The sequence below is a fragment of the Dermacentor andersoni genome, chromosome 5 (assembly GCF_023375885.2).
Source record: "Dermacentor andersoni chromosome 5, qqDerAnde1_hic_scaffold, whole genome shotgun sequence".
NCBI lineage: Eukaryota > Metazoa > Arthropoda > Arachnida > Ixodida > Ixodidae > Dermacentor > Dermacentor andersoni.
In genome coordinates, this window is record NC_092818.1 from 146,239,464 (window position 1) to 146,266,528 (window position 27,065).

The 27,065-nt window shown below is 45.3% G+C and overlaps 1 protein-coding gene across 3 annotated transcripts; it reads right to left on the minus strand.

Annotated features, from left to right (window-relative positions):
* Positions 1-971: 971 nt before the first annotated feature.
* Positions 972-27,065, minus strand: Pldn (biogenesis of lysosomal organelles complex 1 subunit pallidin). 3 transcript variants are annotated; one of them, XM_050178884.2, is made up of 4 exons: positions 26,987-27,065; positions 25,514-25,617; positions 8,614-8,695; positions 972-7,565 (listed from the first exon to the last, which is right to left on the minus strand). In XM_050178884.2, exons 2-4 carry the CDS (start codon positions 25,588-25,590, stop codon positions 7,350-7,352), a joined length of 375 nt encoding a protein of 124 aa, XP_050034841.1. In that variant the 5' UTR covers positions 25,591-25,617; positions 26,987-27,065; the 3' UTR covers positions 972-7,349. The 3 variants fall into 3 exon arrangements, with proteins under 3 accessions (XP_050034841.1, XP_054927098.1, XP_054927097.1); XM_055071123.2 differs by lacking the exon at positions 26,987-27,065 and adding an exon at positions 26,873-26,968; XM_055071122.2 differs by lacking the exon at positions 26,987-27,065 and adding an exon at positions 26,641-26,854.

A 27,065-nucleotide genomic window follows, 5' to 3' on the forward strand; every position in this document is an offset into this window, starting at 1 on the left:
ACCGGTACGCGCTCACTGACCTGCTTGCCCACTTTTCTTATTGCAGAACTTGCCCTTCAAGATCGATAACAAGTACGGTCTGACCATCAAGTTTGCCCTCTTCTTTGGGAGCGCTTTCGCGGTTCCTTTCTTCGCAGTTCGGCACCAGCTCCTGAAGCAGTGATGCTGTAAAAAATATTTGTAAGTTCTGGCTACTATCGATCGTACTGGCGGTCAAGGTTTCACATTTTGTTGCTAACTACTATCGTTTGTCTTTTCAGGACTCCGCTACGCGAGGCAGGCACTGAACCGATAACTGTCGATTTGTGTAGAATAAATTCCATCGCTTCAAATATTTGGTGGCTCCTTTGCAGTCATTTGGTGACCACGAGGCCTGGCGGCCGTAGAGCAGGCCCCGTCGGCTGAGCGGGGAAACGTTGGCACCCGCATTTGAACTTGCCAAATCAATTAATAGGTTCTGACCAGAGGCGGTAGACACAAGTGGTAGAGGGCGTCTGCGGGTTTTAGTTTTGCGGGAAGGTCGACAAGCCAGCGACGTGGTAGAAACTGCGCAGTGTAGCCCGAAACCCTTGGCATGCACCTTTCGTTAACAAGTACAGAGCCACACCTTCTAGCTTTTGTACTTTATGATTATGACGCAGGTTCAAGCCGAAGGCTTGATATCTGTGGCAGCGTTACTCGTCCACTAGACTAGCCATGTTTGAATAGACTACCTAATTTGCGCATTGTCTTCCTAAATGAAAGTTCCTGCGGCAACACCCAAAGAACCTAGTGGAACTCCCGAGTGAATCTCATGGCCAGTGGAACTCCTGAGTGAATCTCATGGCCTTCGACATATGCCGCCCGCCTTCTTTTCTTCAGTTATATCATTCTAAAGTTTGACTTATTCAAGCTAAGAGCTATTTTCAACGACCCCCACAACATCTGGGCTCGCTGCTATTGAGTCATGACGCAAGCAACTCCAGAACACATTCCAGGAGAAAAACCAGTCCGATTTATTCCCAAGCCACATGTACAAATTCATTTTGGCACAGCAATGCCACTGGAATTCATATGGACAGTGAAGAAAATATGTACATAACTGTTGCAATAAACTTTGTTAGTCCTTAAAAAAATACAAAATACAGTAAAGCTAAGAAGCAAGTTTTTTTTATACAGCACATGATCACATGCATACTGTAGGAACTCTGAACACCAAAAAAGACCATTTGCATCTTTTAAGCCAATTGTTAACACCACCTCAAATTAAATATAAAGCATCTTGAAGGTACCGTGCTTCAGGTTCACATTGTTCAATATAGGACCATGCCATTGACAGTTCACTACTGCTGTTGTGCCACAACAGCAGTAGTGAACTGTGTTGCACAACAGTTTAAAGGGGCCCTGAACCACATTTTATTGAAGAAAGGTATTTTAAAGTGAAAATTGGTTCTTTCAGAAGTACTTTGCCACAGAAAGTACTGCAATGCGTTCAGCAGAAGCGGAGTTATTGGCAATCAAACACCACCTCCGCTGTGCTCCCATTCGTTCTTCAGTGCCTTGCACTATGAAGGCTATGGCACAGTGGAACGTGCCCACAGTGCTCCGCCTTTTATATGTCACCATGGCGCACAGTTCAAATTTCATTTTGGATGTTAACATAGATGCCACGACTTCTGCCTTTGGTGCCTATGACGTGCCATACATAAGCCAAACGCAGTTATCCTTGGTAAGGCACAGTGCACTTAGCCAGTGGACTCGTGGTAGCACCCCATGGCGGCTGCAGTATCTACACCATGTAGCTGACCGCAGCTTAACGTCAGCTATTGGCCAATAGCAGCTGTCTAAGGGAAGGACATAATAAAGAGTCCAGAATAGGGCCTTCTGTTGAAAAGAGCGTTTGAGAGAAAGGTGACTTCACGATCAGCTTGCGGGCTCTTCACGTACGACAGCAAAACTTGGCCGAGATGTTCACAGCAGCGTATGCCACCTGTGGAATATGTTATTTCACCAAGCCCGAGGGGTGGTTCAGGGCCCCTTTAAGGGTCACAAGGTCTGTGAACTGGCTGAATACATAGACTTGTATACAAGCTTCGGTCTGCAATATGCAACGTGCACAGCAATTTATTAAATTGTCGTGGAACCCATGTCCCATTATCGTCTGTGGCCAACTATACATAAACTTGTAATTGCCCATTTGACGAAAGCTCGTCTGGTAAGAAAGTGTCGTTGAGAAAAAATTGCACTCATAAATGTGAGAAAGACACCTGTATTGGGTGCTGAAACATCAAAAACATTTTCGTTTTTCTTTGTTTTTCAATTGGTAAGTGCACATTTTCTTCAACCATGTTGTTTTCTCACCAGACAAGCTCTTGTCAAACCCTCAATCGCATTGCACTTTGCAAATAGCATGGAAAACCACCATAATGAAAAGCTCCTTTTACAAGCAAGCAACCTTGAGACGAAGGCAACCACAAAGCGCCTGGAAAACAAGATTTTCTTCAGCAGGCTTGAGCGCCTCACCTCCACGGAATTCCACGAGATTGTACTCCATTCAATTAGCACTGCTGCTGCAACTCGTTTCTGTTGAGTCGCAGCAGCAGTACTAGGAAGACACGTTTTTGTTTTAGAAATATCAATGCCCTCACGGCCAGACTGGTGTCTGCAACTTGTCAAACCTCAATGCCGCAAAGCTTCAGCTCCTAAGCCACAGCCGCAATTTTAACATTCGTACCATTCCGGATATGCGCAAGATGGTATGTTCAGGAGAAGCCGTACGCCAAGTCAAGTCTGCTCTGCAAAGTGAAGCATGTACCTGTGCCATTGAGGCTCTTTTGAAGCTTCGTAGTGCTACGACATCAAGTCTTGGCAACCTTGATAGAGAAGCCATGAAGAGGCTGCAGAACAACCAGTACGCCATGATTTCGCCAACGTTTAAGGGGAATGTAACCATTGTTTGGAATCATGAAAACAAAGTAAAAATTGATGGCACATCTCCAGGACGGAACAATGTATTGGAGAGTCAATTGGGACCCTACAAGAAAGACCGCGTCCGAACTTCAAAAGCTACTGACTGACGCCTTCAAGTTTGTACTGCTGGAAAACAAGCATCTGTATTACCACCTGCTTTGTCACACTGGCTCAGCCCCTATGATATACAGCCTTCCTAAGGTTCACACGCCTGATGCCCCGCTTCGGACAACTGCACATTTCACACATTCCTCCTTGCACCAGCTTTCTCGATATCCTCATGATGTAATTCAGCTCTTGGTAGGACGAACATCAATGTACATGAACAACTCCATTGACTTCATCGACATCAAGAACGTGGCTTTGAAATCCGAAAACGTTGTGGTCTCCTTTGGCGTCAAGTCAATGTTCACGCACATACCTGTAGACTATGCTGTTGATTACTGCAGAACAGCATTGCACAGCGACACTTCTCTGCCTTCGCACACCCCATTCGAGGTCAACACCTTGTGCTGCTTTCTTGATTATAACTTACGCAACACGTATTTCTCATTCAATGGTTCATTCTACAGGCAGGTGTTTGGGTCAGCGACGAGGGCATTAGTCTCAGTGGCTTGTGCCAATCTTGCATTGGAAGCTGTTGAAGGAAGAGCCTAGGCAACATTCCATCCTGACAAGTATTTTTATGTTATCCGCCACAAAGATGTTGCACCTCTCGTGGAACACCTAAACTCGTTTCCGTGCACAATCGAATTCACTGTTGAAGAAGTAAATGGCCACATTGCTTTCCTTGATGTTGAAATCAACTGCACTGCATCCAGCCTTTCAACAAGCATACATCGAAAGCCTATGCATAACAGGGAATACCTGCACTTTAAGTCACCCCATCCCATAGGGCAAAAACGATCAATTGCATTGACACTGTTTTCCCATGCATACACTTATGTTCTACTGCTGTTGCACGAAAACTTGAGCTGAAGACTGAAGAAAGGCGTGCTGCTAACCCTCCTGCCAGAGCAACGACAAGGAAGTGGGCTTCACTTCCTTATGCACGAGGGGTGAGCGAGCTAATTTCAAGAATATTCAAAGATTATAAAGTGCAAATCTGCCACATCCCCACATGCGAACTAAAGCAGCAAGTCGTCTGAGTAAAAAACTTGAAGGATGCCTAAGCTTTGCCTTTAAGAGGAAGCTTTAGCTCGGGCCCAACTCCGACGCGGCCTATTCAAATACATGTAAAAACGCAAAAACGTTTTTCTGAGATAACCCCTGGGCCGATTTTAATGAAATCTGTTGCATTTGAAAGAGAAAGTTAAATTCTAGTGACTGTTGGAAGCGGAATTTCGATTTAGGGCTTGAATTTTGTTAAAAGGATTTTCAAAAATTCAGACGTTTGAAAAAAATAGAAGCACGAAGTTTACAAGCTAATAGCTCTGCATCAAGAACAGATATCGCGATTCTGTAAACGGCATCCATTAGACCATTCAAAGCGGACAAATTTGATAGGTCAGTTTACATCTTACGTGAATTTGTTACATTGTTTACAAAGGTTCTGCAAAAGTTGTAATTACACATTACTCCATTTTTTGAAGTTCATGTGTAACATATCAATTTTGTCCGCTTTAGATGTGCTATCAGGTACAATTCACAGAATTGCGATATCAATTTTTCTTGCTGAGTTACGGAGTTGTAATCTTGATAGTTTCGTTTTCTGAAAATTTTCGATTTTTGCCAAATTTTTATAAAAATTTCACGACCTAAATCGAAAATTCGAAACCAACAGTCACTAGATTTTAAGCTTTTCTTTTAAATGCAGCAAACCCCGTCAAATTTGGTGCAGTGGTTGCCGAGAAAAACGAATTCTCCTTTTACATGTATTTAGATAGGAGCACCCGAGCTAAAGCTTCCTCTTAAGAGTAAAGCACAATAACATTCAAATGTCCCCGACTGCTTCTCACACCTCCCAGCAACTGCAGTGTATATAACTAATATTTACCGGGAAACGCTATGCACAAAGGTGGGCTCTTCGATAGAAACGCGGCCTTTTGCGTGGGCTGTGATGCGGTGGAGGCGAGCGCCATCTGGAAGTGTTTCAAGGAAACAGGCGCACCGCTTCATGGACTCCCAAGATATTCGTGCGCCAGCGCGTGCAAATGGCGGACGCCGTGGCCAGTCTATGAATGGTAGAAGTGCTGGAAAAGGGGTTTCCTTGAGTTTCGCATAACAGAATTATGTTTTCTCATATATAAAAATTACAATCTGATGCTATCATGTCTGTAGGTTGTGTGTTTTTTTCTACATTTTTCTACATTTACAAAATTCTGTGCCAAGACTGCCAGGAGTGGCAGGAGACTGCCAGTAGGTGAAATTGGAAACTTAAAAAGAAGGCTACAGCAGCACATCAATGATTTAGCAGAAGGGCACACAGTGTCTAATGCATGGGCAGAGCATTATGAGAAAAACTGGTCACAGCATTGATTGGCAATTGGCTTCAGTCATCGAAAAGGAAAATAAACTACCATACTGTCTGCTCCTTGAATAATTTTGCATACAATCTATGGCAGCCACGATAAAACAGACATGGGGACCCTTTCCTGAGCTATACGTAAACGCAATATGTCTTGTGAACAAGGCACCCGTACTGGATGTCAAAACGTAAAAACCATTTTCATTTTTCTTTGTTTTTCAGTTGGCGAGTGTATGTTTTCTTCAACTACAGAACAACCTTGTGTACTCGCTTGCTGTACACCAATGAAATGTGTTATCGCCTGAAGTCCTGTTTACCAACACTTCTGCTCCAGCTTTTTCTTAAGAGAATAAACTTTACATATTCATTGAGATGGAGGGAAAATCCACATGACAACTGTTTGAGGGGTTTCTTCATCCCATTCATAGTCCACATTGGTTCCGTAAGATTTGTATCATAATTATCTCAGATAATGAGCCACTCATCTCACACAGATGTAATTTGTTAGGGAAAAGGTGACATGTCATTGTGCAAAAGTAGACAAAAAAAGAAAAATGCCAGTGTGAAGGCCTGCCTAGGGCTGTAACATAACTGACATGTTTCAAGAACATTTGCCAGCTGTGAGCATTTACCACATGTCACTGGCTAGGCCACTTATGGCTGCTGAATTTCGACTCTAATGTACATAGTAACTTGTGGTATTGAGTTGTCTACGGAAGTTCTTGCAGAGATGGCCAATCTCAATGTGCTTTGTGAGTAGAGCTGGATTCAACAGAGCAATAAATGGGGCTATTTGTACATTCATTATTCTTGTGCTATGTATCGCACACATACGAAGGGGAACTAGAGGAACACCTTTAGGAATGAAAATGCAAAACTGACACGAATGAGAACTCCATTCACACGATAGACTGAATCGCTGATTTAGGGAGTTTACGGACAAGTGTGATGCGGCAGTGAATCGCACCACATTTAACGGTTCTGCAGAGAAGCTGTCAACAATGCAACAGACCCATCTCATGCAGGTTTAAATAAGCAGCACACTTTGCAAAAATATTGAACACAAACCCACCTGCCTGTCTCTCTTTTGTCCTCACACAAAGTGTGCACTTTGAGCAAGGACACAAGTATGAATCTAGTAGTCCGGCAACATGTTTCCCAAGACTCTCCTCACCATGTTCAGAGTGCATGAACAGCTTCCCTGTTAACATAATGATGCCTGTAGTCCTTTCCACTTCCCTTCTGCACTTAGGTTCAAGGCAACCTTGAAGGAAACGCCAAACAAAATTCAATGTAGTGGATTTTTCCTGCTGATTATTAGGGCGAGGTGTGAGGTTGCAGCTTCTCAAACCCACTCCTATTGCAGAGTTTTTCTTACCATAGTTGCCCTTCAGCCCCTTAGGACTAGTACACAACTACCAGCACCCTTCATGGTAGTGGTGGTGCAGAGGAACTGGTTGCAGCTAAAATGTAGAACATCCAATACAAGACACACCACACGCATGGTGCTAACATTCAACTTACTCATTTCTAGGGACAGAGCTAAACAAGCCTTTCGACAGGTGCATCACTGAACATGTGCTCAGAGCAATGGCACAATAGCTCTGATCCTGACAATAAGATGCTTGTGAAAGTTAGCACCGTGTGTGCGCCTGGTGTCGCTCTTGTGACCTGTACCAAACACTTTACTCTCTCTCATATGACACACTAACAAGCCCAACATGTCACCATAGTGAAACTCATGGCGAGATTGGTCTACTGAGTGCAGATGTCGCATTAATCTAGAGGCTGGATCAGTTATTCACTTCATTTTGTGAATCTATCATAGAGGTGGGCGATTGATGAATTTGGATGTTTCGCAGGTACCTTCCTTTTCCCTGCATCTTGCACTGTTCACATCATAGCCACAGCATCTACAAATATGCTGGCTCATTTAAGGGGGAGCCAATTGTGGGGCCACACGTGGCTGCAGCTGCCGTGTGCGCTCCAGGTCTCGCTGGCGCTGTTGCTCTGCCTGCAGGGCCTCCTTCTGCTTCAGCTGCTGCAGCCGCAAGGCACGCTTGCGCAGGCGGCTACTCCGCTGCTGCAACTCCGTCATGTCACGCTTGAGGCGCACCAACTTGGCCTGGTACACCCGAGCCCGCTGCAGCTGCGCACCAAGCAATCGGCTTGTTTGTTCGCAATCAATAACTTGAAATAAAATATTTCTGGTCTGCAAGACAGCTCCCCAGCTATTCCAGCGCTAAAACATCGCTTCGAGTTGTGAGTATCCCTGGAGGCTATTCCAAGTTAGTCGACTGAAACGCCATTAGCGAGTGACAAAATGAAACATTGCTTTGGAAAGTTGACACTATCACAGCATGTTGCCTGCTCAATAGGAAAAACATCAAAATGGTAGATTCAGTAGAGAAAAGGTGTTGACTAGAAAGTTAATTTAATAATTTTACGTACAGCGTTTTCTTACACTGCATTCTTTTCCCGTAAAGCTGGAAGTGGCACAATCCTGTGGTAACAACAGTCTGTGGTCAGGTGATATGAAACATGAGAGCCTATGGAAGATTTCCTAGTTATAGTACGAATAAGAACTACAGTATATGTGTAACGTGCTGCTCTCATGCTATTTCCAATGAGATTACGTAGAGTAGTCCAGAGAAGCTTGTTCGATGCTTCGCTGACAGTGTCCTCCTTTTAAAAATGAATTGTTAAAATTTTTATTTATAGCGAAATGTACAGCATGCCATTAACTTGCAAAACAACATCAATTCAGTATGCATTCATTTATCCAGCTTTACCTTTTCAGCACACCATTTGCAATACCCATGTTCATCCACTTTGTATATGCATGACAGGGTGCTCAAAATTAATTGCTCCCATAATGGTGTGCAGTAGTAAAGATGATTTCACTAGATGACTACAAATAACATTCGGAGATATTGTATTGAGCGCATGCTGCATGATTGAAAAAGAGTCACACAATTTCATGGCAAGCAATTGTCAAGCATATGAATGGGTACCAGGCGAGCTGTGACACCAGTGACCACACCAAAACGTTTTGCAGCCTGTAATGTCATGCAGTGATTTCAGTGTAGCCAATATCTGTTATTTAGCAATGTGGCCAGAGACTGCACTGTGATGCCCATCACCATGGACCCATTACCGTAGTCTGAAATAAGCTGCATACAAAAGAGTTGACTGACCACGTCATCAAGGCTCCCCAACGCGTCAGCAAAGCGGTTGTTTTCCTGCTGCACTGTGTCCAAAAGCAGGCCCTGGTTTCGTCTGCAAAATTAAAAAGGGTTTCCTACCATTTCAGGAGCCAAAGACATTAGATGCACACGTTCTGCACTGTTCTTCAGTTCACTGCTTTGTGTTTCACAATCAACAATGTAAGGCGTGGTTTGCCAGATGAAGTGCAGCGACCATGCCTAGAACAAGTTAAGAAAACGTTGTTACTGCACTTGTCACTGGTTACCAAAAGCAATGCATCCAGAGACTTTAGCTGTAGCATGCCAACATGCCTTCATCTGGTAGCACAAGCAATCGCAGTGCGTGAATGTGCACTGCAGATGATAACCTTTCTTCATCACCGTGTGCAGTTTCTGAGCTGTGAAAAATGACACCTCATCACTTCAACAGGACTTCAAGGTGATACCTGAAGCGGGGTCAAATCTATGATCCAATATTTGAACAGATGTGCTACCATGCTGGAACAGAATGCAAATTAGAAAATCATGAAATTGCAATTCAATTTTCATATCTGCCAGTGTTTGTGACACTGGCATGATTCACTTCACAGGCAGAATTAAAGCTAAGAAGCATTCGGCAACCAGTTAAGCAACGATCACGCTTTGCGTTTTTAGACAATTGAGTAGAAGCACCTTTTTTTTTTCCCCTTTTAAGTTTCATTACAGATGATAGTACACACAAAGCCTATTTTAACATGAACATCTTACGACATCTGGCTGCCTTAATCTGGACTATGTATGTACATGTATCATATGTATCAGCACAAATTCAAACGCAAGCAATTCTGAAACTACTTAAATGTGTTCTTCAGTTTCCTGCATTTTCAACAGTGACTAACTAGGTAATTCAGACCTCGAACTGTACACTTAGGGCAGCTCCACGACTGAAAACCAGCTGCATGAGCAATTACATATTGCACTTCCACGTAATTTTTTTTTTTTTTTTTTATTTTTAATTCGAAAGCATGCCCTTAGGCATAATACAAAAGATGTTAGAAATACACGAACAGATTCGACTCGTGCAAGAAACGAGTCGAATCTGTTCGTGTATTTCTAACATCTTTTGTATTATGCCTAAGGGCATGCTTTCGAATTAAAAATAAAAAAAAAAAAAAAAATTACGTGGAAGTGCAATATGTAATTGCTCATGCAGCTGGTTTTCAGTCGTGGAGCTGCCCTAAGTGTACAGTTCGAGGTCTGTAATTAAGCGTAGCAGGCATTCAAATTAGTTATTTCCTGTTCACATTTCAATCTGTGCTGATGGTATGTCATGAAAGCTCCTTTGCGATATAAAGAAAAGTGTAGTGACAGATGAGATTCAGCCATGAATACTGCAGTTTGGATCCAAAGGAGTGCCTCATTGTTCTGTGGTGTAACTGCTGTATTGTACACTCGTCCGCTTTGTCAGAGGCAGATGACAATGAGGTTCTTTAGGTGCCTGGTGAAGCCAGATTAGCCGTTTTCCTAATCTCTTTAAATATCCACTGTATTAATGTGCAGATGTTTGCGCTATGAACTAGTTAGTTAGTTAGTTAGTTTGGGTTTAGTGGCACAAAGGCAACTAAGGCCATGCTGCGCCAGTCACAAGACAAAATCAAACGGAACGTTAGGGCAGGTAAACCTCCATTACATTATAGTTGGTGTAAATAACCGGTTTTTTCTAAAAAGTCGAAGAGGTTAGGAATTGGCACTAGGGGGTCATCTGCTAGTAATAGGGCAGGGTGTAATGGAATGTGCAATTTATACAGGCTGTGTAAAAACCTCCGTCTCAGTGTATTCATGTGTGGACATGTTATTAAGATGTGCATGACTGTAAGAGCTTCATTACAATTTTCGCAAGTTGGCGGGTTTTCTTTTCGAAGAAGGAAATTGTGCGTCAGATGTGTGTGTCCAATTCGAAGTCGACACAAGATCACTTCGTAGAATCGTTGCTGGTGACTGCATGATTTCCACTCGCCAATTACAGGTTTAATTAGATGAAGCTTGTTGCTTATACAAATGTCCCAATCGCGTTGCCATTTTGATGTCAAGGCCTTCCGAATCGCATTGACACTGTCTTTATATGGAAGTGCTGTATTTTGAATGTTTTTGTATGCTGCCATTGATGCACATCTATCCACCGCTTCATTACCCAATATTCCAACATGGCTTGGTACCCAGCAAAACTTAATTGATCTGCCATATTTGTTTGACGTTAATGCATTCAAAATATCGCCTAACAAGGGTTCACTTTGGGATTTCATGTGTAGAGCCTTCAGTACGCTTAATGAATCTGTGTATATGACAGTGTTTTCAAGTTTGTCAGCAATGATCTTTTGAACTACCGTCCATATCGCGTACACTTCGGCTGTGTAGACAGAGGCATGCTGAGGTAATCGAATACTTGTTTTCCAATTTTGTGTTACGGCCCCTACACCCGCGTGTTTTTCCGTTTTAGAACCATCAGTATAAAATTCTATGTAGTTTATATACTTGTCTTGAAGAGAGCGGAATTCTTGTATAATGTGTTCATGTGGTGTGTCTCTTTTCTTTAGATGTGTTAGTGTCCAATCACATAACGCTATGAAATCACACCACGGGGGTAAACGTTCTGGCTTTCTGGCAACCTGGAGGACTTCCCGAGGGATGTCATAATCCCGACAGTATTCCTCGTATCGCAAGATAAGCGGCCTAATCATGTTTGGTTTATTTGTGTAATGTAAGCGTGAGCTGCACTTTGTGACTATTTTGTAGCATATGTGTTGTGGTGAGGATCGGATTCTGAGTATGTAGGAGAAAGTTAGTAGCGCTCTGCGATGCTGTAAAGGAGGTTCATTACATTCAACATGTAAGCTCTGTATAGGTGATGTTCTGTAAGCACCGCATGCCAGTCGTAGTCCTAGGTTATGGACTGGATCAAGTCGTCGGACGTAAGATAGTCTGGCTGAACCATATATAATGCTACCATAGTCTAATATGCTACGCACCAAAGTGCGGTAGATGTGTAGCAGGCATTTACGGTCAGAGCCCCACCGCTTCCGGGAGAGGATTTTTAGAATGTTAAGTGCATTGTTCGCTTTGATTTTTATACTATTGATGTGTGCGAGAAAGTTCAACTTTTTATCAAACAGAACACCCAGAAACTTGTGTTCTTGTTTCACGGGTAATGTGGCATCCTGTAGTTTAAGGATGGGATCTGGTTGTAGGCCTCTTTTTTGTGTAAAGACAACACTAATCGTTTTTTCACTTGAGAAGCGAAAGCCGGTTTCAGATGCCCACTGCGTTAGTTTGTTTAGTGTAATTTGAATTTGTCGTTCGCAGGTTGCCATGTTCGATGCACAACATGCAATTTGAAGATCATCCACATATAGTGAATGCATTATAGAAGATGGAATTACATTATTGAGCGAGTTCATTTTTACCACAAACAATGTTGTGCTTAATACGCATCCCTGAGGTACTCCGTTTTCCTGAATAAATACGCTGGACAGCACCGTTCCTAAACGCACCTGGAATGTTCGATCGGACATGAAATCAGCTAGACATTTAAGCATTCTGCCGCGGATACCTAAATCTGCTAAATCCCTTAAAATACCGAACCTCCATGTTGTGTCGTACGCCTTTTCAAGATCAAAGAAAACTGTGAGACAATATTGCTTGTGTAGAAAGGCCGCGCGTATCTCGTGTTCTAACCGAACTAGATGATCTGTTGTAGAGTAGCCTTTCTTGTACCCACACTGATGATTATCGAGCAGGTTCTCAGTTTCGAGGACGTATGCCAATCTGATGTTTATAATGGATTCATAGGACTTGGCGAGACAGCTTGTGAGTGCTATAGGTCGGTAGCTGGTAGCTGTTGTAGGATGCTTTCCAGCTTTCAAGAAAGGGATTATAATGGCTTTTTTCCACGCATTCGGCATTTTTCCTGTTTCCCAGATTATGTTAAAGAAGCGGAGCAATGTCTTAACTGCTTTTGAAGATAAGTGTGCGAGCATTGTGTAATGTATTCTGTCCGGACCTGGCGCTGTTTTTTTGCCAGTACTGAGTACTCTGTTAATTTCGGAAAGTGTTAGGGGGGCATTATATGGTTTCTCGGAACTTCCTGCTGTCGGAAGCTTTTGTTTTTCTGCTGATTGTTTATACTTTCGAAATTCAGTGGAGTAGTTTAGTGAGCTTGATATGTTATGGAAATGCTGCCCTAATATATCTGCTTGTTCTTTTAAATTCGTTTGTGTACCTGGAGGTGAGAGTATGGGGATCGTATAAGGAGCGTACTCGCTTCTAAACTTACGAAGCTGATCCCACATTCTTTTGGATGTTATTGATCTATTGATGGAGGATACATACGTTTGCCAAGACTGTCTTTCTGCTTGCCTACGCGTGTATCTGGCTTTCGCCTTTGCTTTCTTGAAATACAGGAGGTTATCATGTGTTCGATATCGCCGAAAGATACCCCATGCTTTGTTTTGTGCTTTTTTAGTTTGAGTGCATTCATTCGTCCACCAGGGTTTTAGTTTTTTCCTTAAGAAGCCGGAGGATTGCGGGATCGTCTGTTCTGCTGCAGCAAGTATGGAGGCAATAATCTTTTCATTCATTTCGTCTATTGTTTGATCATCTGATATGTGACCAAGACTGGCCTTCTCGCTGAAGAGAGGCCAGTCTGCTAGATGGAGTTTCCAACGGGGTGGTCTTAATGGTACTGTAGGGAAAGGAGATATGTTTTTAATAATACCGGGCATATGATCACTACCATAAGGATTGTTAATGACACTCCATTTAAAATCGATCAACAGAGATGGAGTGCACAGCGCCAGGTCAAGACAGCTCATAGCTCCTGTGCTTGGGGAGCAGTAGGTTGGCGCACCAGTGTTTAAAAGGCATATTTCGTTAGTCAGGATAAAATCTTCAAGTGTTTGTCCCCTGGTGTCAGTTGTTTTGCTACCCCATAATATGTTATGAGCGTTAAAATCACCTGCTATTAAAAAAGGTTTGGGTAGCTGGTTTAAAACTAACTCCAGATCTCCTACAGTAAAATGGGAATGTGGTGGAATGTACATTGAACAAATGGTAATGGTTTTATGTGCTAAAACCGTGACAGCAATGGCTTCCAAGTGAGTATTAATGGTAACTTCTCTAGCTGCAATGCCGTTCCGTAAAACTATAGCTACGCCACCCGAAAGCCGGTTCGCCTGAGTACGATCTCGCCGTACAACAGTGAATCCTCTTAAAATGTTTTTGTGCTTTTCGCCTAAGTTTGTTTCTTGTAAGCACAAGGCCACAGGAGAGAAGTTACTTAACAAGTCTTTGATGTCACCTAAGTTGTGTAAAAGGCCTCTACAATTCCAATGGATAATAAAAGCCATATTGAAATTGAAAGGTCAGAAATGGCACTACGGAAAAGTAGGAGGTGGGATTATAGGTGACATGGATTAAATAGGCTAATACAAATGAGCGATAACCTTTAGGTTATCGCTTTCTTATTTTGAATGGTTACTGGGATTTTATCCCTCTTACCGCGCTCGAGAGAGCGCTTGTCCTTCGGTGTCAATGACACCGGAGTTTTTGTGTCGACCTCCATCGCTCTCTCTGAGGCGCTGGAGGACCGAGAGTTCGGCGCCGAGACACGTGCTTCGGGCCTTGGAGTTCGCTTGATCTTAGGGCCCTGCGGGACTGGTGTTTGCAGGGCCTTGGAAGAGGATGGAGCAGCGTCGGCTGCTTCCATCACGGGGGCGGAAGGAGTCACTGCAGCACCACTGCGCGTGGGCTCGGAGGACTCCGGAGGCCTCTGTGACGCTGCCCCCGACTGCGTCACATCGGCGTAACTTCTTCGCGGAAGATACGATAGCCGTTTTCTGGCTTCAAAGAACGATATTTTTTCTTTGACAGTTAGTGCTATTACTTCTTTTTCTTTTTTCCAGCATGGGCAAGACCGCGAGTAGGCTGGATGGTCTCCTTCGCAGTTAATACAATGTGGGGAAGAAGTGCAGTTTTCAGATTGATGATCGTTTGAGCTGCATTTAGCACAGGTTGTTTGGCCTCGGCATGCATGTGAAGCATGTCCGAACCTTTGACACTTGAAACACCGTCTTGGGTTCGGGATATATGGTCTGACGTTTACTTTTACATAGCCTGCATCCAGAGATGTAGGCATTTCGCTTGTTCCAAATGTAAGTATGACATGTTTTGTTGGGATCTCTTGGTCATTTCTGCGGATGACTATTCTTTGTACTTTTGTCACGTTTTGCTCCTGGAAACCCTCAAGGAGTTCTTCATCGCTCAGGCCAATGAAATCTTCCTCTGATATCACACCCCGGCTTGTGTTCAGTGTTCTATGCGGTGAAATTGTCACTGTAGTGTCGCCAATAGTGGTAAGTTCCGATAGCTTTTGCGCTTGATCTTTATCACTTAGTTCTAGGAGTAGGTCCCCACTAGACATTTTTGAGGCTTTATATGTAGTTCCGATTTTGTCCTTGAGACACTTGGCCACCAGAAAGGGAGATAGCTTTCTTTCTGGTATGTTATTTTCACTGTGGACGACATAGTATTTAGGAAATGACGGGGCGTTGCTCCGAAAGAACAGGAACGGTGCTTCGGTGCGGCTTCTTTTGAGACGCCGATCATAGACAGAAGTTTGCGCTGCCATAAGAAAATTTGTTTGTTCGGCAACAGCGCCGACCGCCCACCACGGAGCCCAACGAGGGGACGTGGCAGGGCTTGTATAGAAGCCTGCCAGACGCCAGTCGTACGCCATCACTATAACCAAATATGGTGTACCCAAGGTAGGATAGCCACACAAGGTTAACCCTTGCCGCCGTGGAGAAAGGAAGTAAACGGAAGAGAGAAGAAGACAGGAAAGATAAAAAAGTGAGAGATAAAGACGAAGGTTTGAGGAGAGAGAGATAGGATGAGGCGACTACCGATTTCCCCCGGGTGGGTCAGTCCGGGGGTGCCGTCTACGTGAAGCAGAGGCCAAAGAGGTGTGTTGCCTCCGCCGGGGGGCCTTAAAGGTCCGAACACCCAGCATCGGCTCAACCCCCAGGATCCCCCTTTCCCCGGACACAGCTAAGCCGCGCACGGTTACACGCGGGAGGGTCCAACCCTCGTGTGCTCGGGTACGTGGTGTCGCAACACACCAAACGTCTGCTGACGCAGACGCCCCTGCGGGGCGCTATGAACTGTCTTCTTCGCATCCACCCTTACTAGTCTTGGCTGTTACTGTATCCAGCCCTTTTGCTGTTGCTCAACCAATAGGGAAACTCCTCAGCTGAATGTGTTGATGGGCTAGTTCCTGCACATTCACAGTATACAGTAAAACCTTGTTAATTCGAAGTCATCGGGATTGCAAGAAATCTGAATTAAGCGGGTTTTCGAATTAACCGAACACAAAAAAATGCAACCCAGGCAAAGAATTTCGCTGCAGGAATGCACTACCTTTATTCGGCAATCTCTGGATTACTTAATGTAATCAGAGATGCTGGTTTGCCGCGTCCTGTAGTTCGGGGCTCCAAGGGTCATGTTTTCTAGTTGGCCAACTACGTGCAGCATTTGAGAATTTCCACCGTGGCACTCAACAAAACTGCGGATAACGTTCAGCGATCCAATAACTTCCCCGAGAATGGGTGCTCAGGAGGGCTTGTTAGCGTCGTCGTCGTCGCTGTCACCACACATGGTCGCATCAGCGGTAGCTTCACTCTCCAAGTCTGAGTAGCACATTTGTTGATCATTTTCAAAGTTCAGATACTCGGCGAAACCGACTGCGCCGGATTCGCTAGCCTGCGCGCAGAGTGCATTGATGTGGTCACAATACTCGGCTCCTTCTTCATCAAGTACACATGAATAGTCAGCATCAGCATCGACGGTGCTTTCCTTCGAGAAGTCAGCTTGTTCAAAACACCACATGATCAAAATGGGTTCCACTTGCTTCCATGCATTGTACGATTTGTCGGACGATCCCACCGCTGGCATACAGTTGTAGGAGTTGTCAAACGATCTCGCCGCTGCCACCATTTGTAAGGGTTGATGGTCGTAGAGAGGAACTTGGGAGAAACTAGGTGAACAGGGTTTATTTACAGTATTTACATTATAAAACAAGAGATACATCGACAGTCTATGCGTGGCTCCCAAATGGAGCACGCAAGACGAAGCATACAGCAAATGAGCTTACGAGCACACAGCTCACGAGTACATTGACGAGCACAGAGCACGACGACGAGCATACTGTAGCAGCGACAAACAGCTGCTTATAAACACTCCGTTCGACGTCATCGTAGACTACCCGCCTTTTTGGAGGAGGAGGGCTCACACACACACGTACACACTTTCACTGCCCCCCTCCGAGGGCAGACGACCTTCGCAGTACTCGGAGCTGACCTTCGCAACGCGGCCGTCGTGGTGTCCATTGTCTTGCGTCCCTGTAGCCAGGTGGTCACGCCCGACCCCAGCCGGTGCCTCTAAATTCCAGAGCTGCCTTTCTCCGGTAGTCGCCACGTGTGTCAGCAGACTGTGACAAATCCTGGGGCCACCGCACCGCAAAGCACCCTTTTGGTGGGGGGGGGGGGACTCTTTTTGCTGCCGTAGTCCGCAGTTCTCTGAAGTAAGTTCGTGGTTGGTTAGCGCTGTCCTCGCTGGTTCTCTGAAGGGCGCCCCCACCGCGGGTCGATCGAAACACGTGCAGCGGGCTGAAATAGCTTTGCAGAGCAGTACCCCTGCAAGCCGATCCTAACAGCTCCTCCATGGCCCGGAAAATCTCGCCTGGCCAGTGCTGACAACCGCTGGGCAGGAAGAGGATGGCTGGCGAGCAAAAGATGGCTTTGCTCTCTGCAACCCCTGCGCATTTGGAATGCCTTCAACCATCTCACAACTGGCACAGAAGAGTCGATCCCAGCAACACAATACCACTCTGCGTGCAAACGCCCGGAATCAGCTGTTAACCCACCAGACTTCCTAACAAAATTTTCCATGCAAGCCGCTCAACTGGGAATCCCAAATTCTGCCCCCAAAATTTTGTGCCGCCAAAGCGAGCGTTCACGTTCCCCCTGAGTTCGACCAAACCTGACCGTCACGCTGCACTAGAGTAAAGGTTTACGCAGAACTACACCAAAGGCTTTCAACCACCAATACTCGAACATAACTTAAGCAGCCTAAGTTCACGAACAGCCCTTTCTTACACTATCGCACTGGCGTACTTATCGCACATACTGTTGCCACTGAACAGTCTGGTCAACTCCACAGGTACGTAATCACAGTCGCACTAGCTTTGTGGTCATTTCAGAACGCGCACTTACGTCACACGCAAACGTTCCATCACGCTTACACACATGTATTTCTCTAGTTCATACAGGACACGTACTTTAAACGAACAACTAAACTTGCATAACTTACGCACACCGCAGAACCCTTTAAAAAATGCGTCTGCTAATAACTCGTTCCTCGCACGCTTATTAGAGAAGTCAGAACACGGCCGCCCTAAACACACACGAGCAACCCAGTCATAAACCTTCTGCTTCCTTCCGTCCGCACAGGACACGCGATAATGGAACTAAGAACGCTTTTCATTGCAAATTACGCACTTACTGAAAACCTACGCACTTAACCTTAGAAAATTCAAAAACACTTATAAAAAAAGAAGGTTAACTAATACACACATGCATTACCATAGGCATCTCACCGATAACCTTGACACTCGGGTTACTCACACACAAAAAAAAGAAAGCCTATCTACTCATTAATGAACACCTCGCGAAACTACAGGTTTACATAAAACGCATCCTTCAAATTTCGGAGCTTCTCAAACACAACATAAAGCTCATACCTTACTTACTAAAAGAAATACTAGCCTCAAATCGCGAAAATTTTCGAAATGCTAAAAAATAAAACAAAACAAGACATTTTACTTCTACGGAAGCTCTCTTGGCCTCCCGTTCCAAACGTTTTCGACTGACTCATAATTCTGAGCCGTACTCGAGGTGGTCACGGTACGAAAGCTACACTGGCTATCCAGGAACAACAAAAGGGCTGACACACTATCAGCTCCTTCAAGACGTTACTGTCTCCAGCCGATTTGCGTCCTGGCTTTCATCGCGAACTCGACTGAGCTCGTCTCGTCTTGCCACCTTGCGCTCCTTCGCCCTATATGCTGCACTCCGAAAAGAATGACGGAACACTGAGGAACGTAACTGCCCTGTACCCTTTGTTCGTGTCCGTGCAGAACATGCTTCTCAGTCTCTTTTTGACCAGTGGCTCGATCGGGTTTGATGCACCAAGATCGTCAACGATGACCGCACCTTTCTTTTCTCCGCGGCCTGCCTTATCGCGCCTGTCACCGATTTTGGCTGCGCTACCTTATTTACCGCCTTTCGGTCTTTACCGTGCTTCTTTCTACGCGCTTTCTCCTCGAACTCTCTTTCATGCCGTCCTCTGGCGTCTCGTGCTGGCCGGTACACATCTCGTCGGCCCAGATTGGTCACTTACCGGCACAGTCTGAGTGATTTTTATTTAAATCAACTCTCACTTTGCCTCGACTGGCGGACAGCTCAACCGACTCTTGAACAATGCAGCAGGTGTTACTCGAGCTATGCAACTCGCACTCTTGCGAATTGCCCTCTACTGCATCGCCCAGCTCACGCTGTGCATCGGCACACAGCCCGTCGGTCTCGATCGCTGTCTCACGCGCACAGTCTGAATGATTCCTAACTAAATCACCCTTCTTTTGGCAATCTAGACTGGCGGAGAACTGCATCGATCCCTGAACAATGCGGTTGTCTTCCCTTGAGCTATGGAGCTCGCAATCCTGCGAACTGCCCTCAACTGCATCGTCCAGCTCGCACTTCACTTCGGCACGCAGATCTGACTCGACATGGGTGCTCGTGTCTGTCGGGTCAGCAGTACTCTCTACTTCGCTAGCAACCTCGTTAACCCTACATGCGACGCACACACGCGGTGACTGTGCCAATTCATTCACAGCTGGCCTAGCTGTCTCTACAGTGCTCTCTTGGCACAGCACCTCGTCGCTCTCACTCTGGCCTTTAACGGCCTCTGCTGCCTCTAAGGCATCATTAACTGCTAGCACTTCGAGTTCACTTATGAACGTGCTGTTAATCTCGCAGGTGCTACTACTTCTGTCGGCTTTCAATGAAAATCTGCTATCTACTTCCTCCCACTTTCGGCGTCCAGCCTACAGATTTCTCCAGCCGCTGTTGACTTTGCTCAATTAACTGCTGAAAACCTTCAATCTCTCTGTTCAATGCATTAATGTACTGCCTCGTTACTTCTGTTAGGCCTTCTTCCTACGAAATTCTTTACAGTTTCTGCTTAGCATTTTCCTCTTATTGCTTAAATTCTTCCTGTTCTTGCCTAATTGCTTCCTGTTCCCGTTCTTTGCTTAGAATTCAGTTACCTATATGTTCGATGAATTTCAAATCATTGTCACTTTCGAGAATTGTCTTATGAATCTCTGATTCCGTCAAGTCCTCCTCTACATTTACCTCGATCTCTTCACACAACCACAACAGGTCAGCTCTCGTCAAACACAATAGGACCATGGTCGCTACTTTAAGCTTTAAGCAAATCAAGATACAAGTAAAAGATCCCCAGCAAATCATATCCACAAACACAGAGAAATTGAAGCCTGGTAAATCTTACAGCCAAAACCAAACGCTTACCCACTGAAGCAGCACCATATCACCAGTCCTTCTCTGCCGTATCCAGTCAGTTGCAAGAGGTAGTCAATCCCAAGTCGCCTCCAACTTGATCAGGATACCGGTCGGTCACCATGTGCCAAAGTCCGTGAGCTGCCAGTACTGTCTAGGAGTCGTAGGCCGATCTACGAGCCGTAGGCCGATCTCACCGCTGCCATCCAGATGTAGGAGTTGGTGGTCGTAGCTGTAGGGAGGACCTTGACTCTTCGTCGGGACTTAGGCGGGCAGGATTTATTTACAGTATTTACAGTTTAAACAAGTGATACATTTACACAGTCTAGCATGACTCCCAAATGGAGCACGCAAAATGAAGCATACGAGCACACAGCTCACGAGTACGACGACGAGCACACTGTAGCAGCGACAAACAGCTGCTTACAAACACTCCGTTCGACATCATCGTAGACTACCCGCCTTTTTGGAGGAGGAGGGCTCACACACACACGTACGCACTTTCACTGCCCCCCTCCGAGGGCAGACGACCTTCACAGTACTCGGAGCTGACCTTCGCAACGCGGCTGTCGTGGTGTCCATTGTCTTGCGTCCCCGTAGCCAGGTGGTCACGCCCGACCCCAGCCGGCGCCTCTAAATTCCAGAGCTGCCTTTCTCCTGTAGTCGCCATGTGTGTCAGCAGACTGTGACGAATCCTGAGGCCCCCGCACCACAAAGCACCCTTTGGGGGGGGGGGGGGGGGGAACTCTTCTTGCTGCCATAGTCTGCAGTTCTGTGAAGTAAGTTCATGGTTGGTTAGCCCTGTTCTCGCTGGTTCTCTGAAGGGCGCCCCCACCGCGGGTCGATCAAAACATGTGCAGCGGGCTGAAATAGCTTTGCAGAGCAGTACCCCTGCAGGCCGATCCTAACAGCATACACGATAAGACATATGGCCCCAAGGAGGTCGATGGAATACTCCTTGCCATTGTCATAGCAAAGGAGCATGCGCTTGAGCAGGTGATGGCGGTAAATCTTCCTCGTGTGGTGAATGACGCCTTGGTCCATTGGCTGCAAGATCAAAGTGGTGTTCGGAGGAAGAAATACCATACTGATAGCTTTCAGGTGTGGGATGTCACCATGCGCCGGGCAATTATCAACAACAAAGAGTACATTCCCGCCTGTGGCCGCGAACTTGCAGTCAAGCTGCCGAATGTAATCTTCAAATATTGCGCCTGTGACCCAGGCTTTCTTGTTGTGCTGGCAGATAAGCTCATTCCTCGGCGGCAGCCATGCATTTTTAAAGCAGCGAGGCTTCCCACTTTTTCCAACTATGAGTAGCAGCAGCTTGTGTTTACCGCACATGTTCACGCCGAACAGAACAGTAATTCTTTCCTTGCCCTGCTTTCAACCCTTGACCGCAGTGTCCTTCACTGCGAACATTTTTGTGGGCAGCATCTTGTAAAAAGGGGCTGCCTCGTCAAGGTTGTACACATCGTCTGCATCGTACTCGCTAAGCAACAGAGCCAACGTGTGTTTCTTCCAGTCGTCGACAACGCTCTCGTTTGCGCTGCTGCTTTCGTCACAGACGGCTACGAAGGTCAAATTATTGTGCTCTTTAATACAGCTGAATCATCCATTGCTACACTCGAACTCTTCGTGCCCAAGTTGTAGAGCCAAGTCGTTGGCCTTCTCCCGCAGTATCGTTCCATTGACGGGAAGGTGGGCTGCGTTTGCTTTCTGCAGCCAGCGAAGTAAAGCTGATTCCACATCTTGGTACGTGGGAGCCCGTACTCGCGACCGCTTCTTGCTGTAGGCCTCCAGTACCTTCCACTTAATCTTCAATATTGTGAACACCATCGAGAGGGGCACGCTGTGCCTTTCAGTCAACTCGGTCTTGGAACACGTGTTCTTACCCACTTCTGGATCAAGCAGAACTTCTGCTGCAGCGTTAAAGTCTTATACTTTGGCATCTTCGCTCACTGGCACTTTTGCACAGTTCAGAAAAAAAAAAAGAACACGACACTAGCTGCAACCACCCCTAACCACAGCACACAAAGAAACGGTGGTGATCGGCGTTGCGCGCACACACGTCACCGCGGGCGCAGAGAGAGAATGGGCGAACGGCAGCCAGTGGCAGCGGCATGGAACACATGCTGACGCTGCGACTTCGAGGCCTGTGAGGAGTGGGGGATGAGAGCACGTGACAAAAACCAGTATGCTCATTGCGTTGCAATGAAGCACGTTTTCTCCTCTGCAGGCGTGCGTTTCGGCGGTGCGCGGGGCATACTGTGGACTGATTTTTGTGCTAGCAGTACTACAAGTCGAACCCTTCGTCTATAAATAATTGCAATTGGTATGTGGCATCGCCTCGCGGCTCCGAATGGCCATCGTTTCATCGGGTTTGCGGTGAAATGGGGATTGGGAATTGCCGCATAGCACCCCAAATCTACGAATTAACCGGGTTGGTCTAGGCTGCCGGTTCGAATTATCTGGTCAAATTTACATTGGAAAATACGGGACTGCAGAAAACCTTCGAATTATCCGGGATTTCGAATTAACGAGGTTTTACTGTATGTACTTTAATGCAAACAGGATAACACAAGGAGGAGACAGGACATAGCGCCTTGTCCCGTCACCTTCTTGTGTCATTCTGTTTGTTTTGCTGTTTATGATGAAGGGCATCTCCTCCTTGAGACAAAACATATTTGAAGGCAGTATTTGCTGAACAGAGGGACTAACAACAAATGCTGCTTTCTTGGATGGCATCTCCCAAGTTCTAGACCTGTCCCTTGCAACAGTGCCAGAAAAGCATGTGGTTTTCATCTTTTATTGTCATTTCTGACTAGCGTCAAAAATGTGCATTTTGGAATACTTGTACTTGTGAACTTGGTGCTTGGTACTTGGTGCTTAAGAGTGTACATTTAACATTTGTGCTCTAGCCAATTGCTTTGGAAGGTGGATTAACCTGAATTCGTCAGTCTTTTCAAGAGAGCATAATGCAAAATCAGGCTCACCAACTAAAGCTAGAGAAGTTATAGGAAAACAGGTTTTACATTCCACAATTACCAGGTTTTAGTAGTTTTCTGTAGCTAAATGTCTTTGCAGCATAAAAGTTCACAACAAGACTTTAAACAACATTTAAAATGGCTAGCTTGATCAAATAGTTCTTTGTGTATCTCTTTTATCTATCTGGTTTTGGTCATGTAAGCTGTTTCAGCAATTCGTGACGCTTTGCCTGAGGAAGCAGAGAAATTGAAAAAGCAGTGGAAGCCATCTCACAATCACTGTCAATGGTAATGCATTTAGCCTTGAATCAATATAGCGACACAACGTATTGCCACGATCGAAACGAGTTATGTATGAGACATGTACTGCAGGGAGGTTCCTCTTTTGTGCTTCCCTAAGGACAATCAGCGTAATCTAGTGACACCACTGCCGCAAAGCCTCCGAAGTGCATGGCACGCTGGTGCGTGCAAATGATGAGAAACATATGTCATGTGGAAACTGGGCTTGTCTCTTGCACTTCTTTCTGGACACACTGTGCCATCTAGTGGCACTGCCGAGAAGTCCTCACATGGCCTTCAAGACGAAAAGTGTGGTGTGCCAGTGCCTGCGAACGATGAAAATCATTCCTTCGCTTGCCGCACACTTACTGGTACATACTCACTGACCTAAGTTGGCGAGAGGTTCATTGAAGAGCAGCACATAGCCAGTGCGTTCATTGTCCAGCCTGCTAAAGCATCGGGTTGCTGTCCTTGAGGGACCCTTGTGACATGGATTCGATTCCGTTCAGCATCGGTGCAATTTAAGGGATCTTTTTCATAACTGTACTGGAGTGGCATATACCTAGCTATTTAATTTGGCACCAAAGTTGTTCATTGTAGAGTGGCATACACTTACTGGCACATATCCAGTGACTCAAGTTGGCGTCAAAGAGGTTTATTGAAGACCAGCACAGACCGAGTGGAACATACTCAGTGCTCCAAGTCAGCGTCAAAGTGTTTCTTCGAGCAGTGGTGCCTACCCAGTCCCATATCTACAGTGACCAGTTGGTCTGACGGTTGGTTTCGAACCCTGTTCCCTCACCAAAACAACCCAATGTGCTACCCATTCAACCGCGGACTACCCATTGACACAGGTGCGCGGGAAAAGATAGAAACGTACACAGATACAAACATAGCCCCTGGAAAGTGCATGAAGTATCCTAATAATCCTATTATCCTAATGCCTTAACAAACTGAAAGTCCCAGTTAAATTAAGTAATCATAATAGGCGTTAAAACACAGCATGACAACAAGTACCTTGCTAATCATTTTTCAATGATGGTAAGTAATTACATAGCTTTTTTAGTGATGTCATACAAGCATGCATTACATCACTTAACATCTCCAATGGCTTCACAGGCATTCAGTTACACATGTTGCTGCCTTAGTGCACAATTGCCATCGGTGTTCTTAATTAGCCTTTATGCCAAACCATAACTCTGATGCCAAAAATCTTACGCAACTTGAACAAACTATGCTTTTGTAATACATTTGAGCTCATGAACATGATCCTCTTTCTGATCACAGGCAGCTACAACCACAGTACACTAAGCCAGGGATAGTGAGATCATGTTTCGTCATGAGTAGCTCAGACAAAACAACAGCAAAACAACTCATTGGAAATATTATTGCATGTGCACACAATGCTCATTCTAGCAGTGGAAGGCCAAATATTGCCCTAGCGCCGCTGCTAAGCCGACTGCATGGAGCATGAAGGTATGTCAAGTTGGCTTCTTCATTGTTTTGCAACTAAGCTGACTGACTGCACATCGCTCGTGCCCCTGGGACACTAATCGCTAATCAAAAGTGCATGCTAATAAAAAATGTGAAAGCAAAGCAGCTCTATGCCGTATCTCAGTGCGTGAAATGTGAGCAGAGCTTACTAAGCAATGCTCTATTATTTCAGGAGCCACATGGAACTGTTTCGTGTGCATAGTATGATGGAACGTTGCAAAGCTGACAGCTATTGGTAAAAGGCAAATGCTTGCACAACACTCAATTCCTGGCACTCGACAAGCTTGTCAAGCCACAGGTCACAGTAACTCTTACATTTGTCTTCCATTGTTTCCGTTCTACAAGCCACGGGTTCACACTGATTGAGGAAGCCAGAAGCCCCCAGGGATAGTTTGGACATACATCACTTATGATGGTGAGTTGATTGCTTTTGCAATGAAAAACCTTCATGTTGCAGGCAGCACTTACGTCAAGTCACCCAGGCTTGCCTGCAGGGCACGCAAGTCATCCACATGGCCGAGCTGCTCCATGGTAGTGGTGGCCATACACCGTAGCCGAGCTTGAAGCTCCCACTGTGATACATATGAAAAATCATGCACATCGTCAGATCATAATGAGGCAATTACGGCCGATATCAATTTAAGAAATATACAATACCAAGATCTTCTAGGTGGATGTCGCAACTTAGCCCCATACCAATTTGAAACTCGCACACTTATGACATCATGAAAGAAAAATTGGTGCCAGCCGAGGGTAGCTCGAAGCTTTATGCTGCTCGCTGATGGATGATAATCTCCCCTTATGTGAAACTTTCATTTTCATTCAGCAACATATGCATGTACATGTACATGCTGACTTTGGATTAATTCAACGAAACAATTCACAAGGTTCACTTCTATTTTACAAGGCTCCAGAAGGTGTGACGATGTACTTTCATCAATGCATATCTAGATTATGTAGTGGTGTCTGCCAAAAAAACAGCCCACTTGATGTTTCCTAACACTGTAAACCTACAGTGTGCACAGTATGCTACAGAGCTATCAAGGAACTTATGCCTGCTCTTTAGACCACAGCAACATTGTGTCAAAGTATCTACATTCGCCATGTACCATTTCTTTCAGCACAAACAGCAAGTTTCCCAATGTTAATGTCATAAACATGACAGTGCCTGCTGAGCATTTTATGGAAAGGCGCACACAGCAGTATTGCACCAATTGCCACGGCTGCAGAAGCACAAAGAGCCAGTTGATGATATAGGGAATACATAATCTAGACATAAAACATTCTGAGGACAAGTGCTGCTTCATTGCACATTCCAATACTTGCCTTTGGAGGCACAACAAAATAGTAACTGTGCTATAAGTGACCGCACAAGTGGCTGTTGAATATTACTATTACTGGTGTGCCTATGCATTGGCACAGTGCCCCGAATCAGCTGAACGAGCAATGTGGCAACAAGCAAATTAGTCCAGTTGCACCATTATATATATATAGAAAATTGAAGATAACTTTGTGCTTGCCGATTTACTGTTTCCTTTGTGCATAAACCAACCCAATTTTATGATCATGGCCAGAAAAGCATAATAGTACCAGACCTCGGTAAAAAAAGTACGCTTGGCGGTGTCTCTCGGAAACGTTGAGATCGTAGATTTTTGCCACCCAATTATTAAGCAGCTATCTTTAGATCATTAAACTAAGATCCGTGTTATCGGCGCACGGATTCCTCGTAGCTGCACTACCATGCGTGCATGACAGAGAGCAGTTAGAGAACAGCAGTTTACGGCACAACCAGCGTCGACTGTAGGAGCGGTATGTGATGCTACCCACTCCATCGAAGCTGTCACATGAACGCGTATGAATTATTTCAGCCTGCAACGCTCCGTTCGTGGTCCTGATGCATGACTAAGACAACCTGATCATCAAAAATGCAATGATAACGACCTAGAGCGGCGTAGACGAGTGCTCGAGTGCGATCAGCTGTAGCTGTCGTGATGTCGTGATCATACAGTCATTATACAGG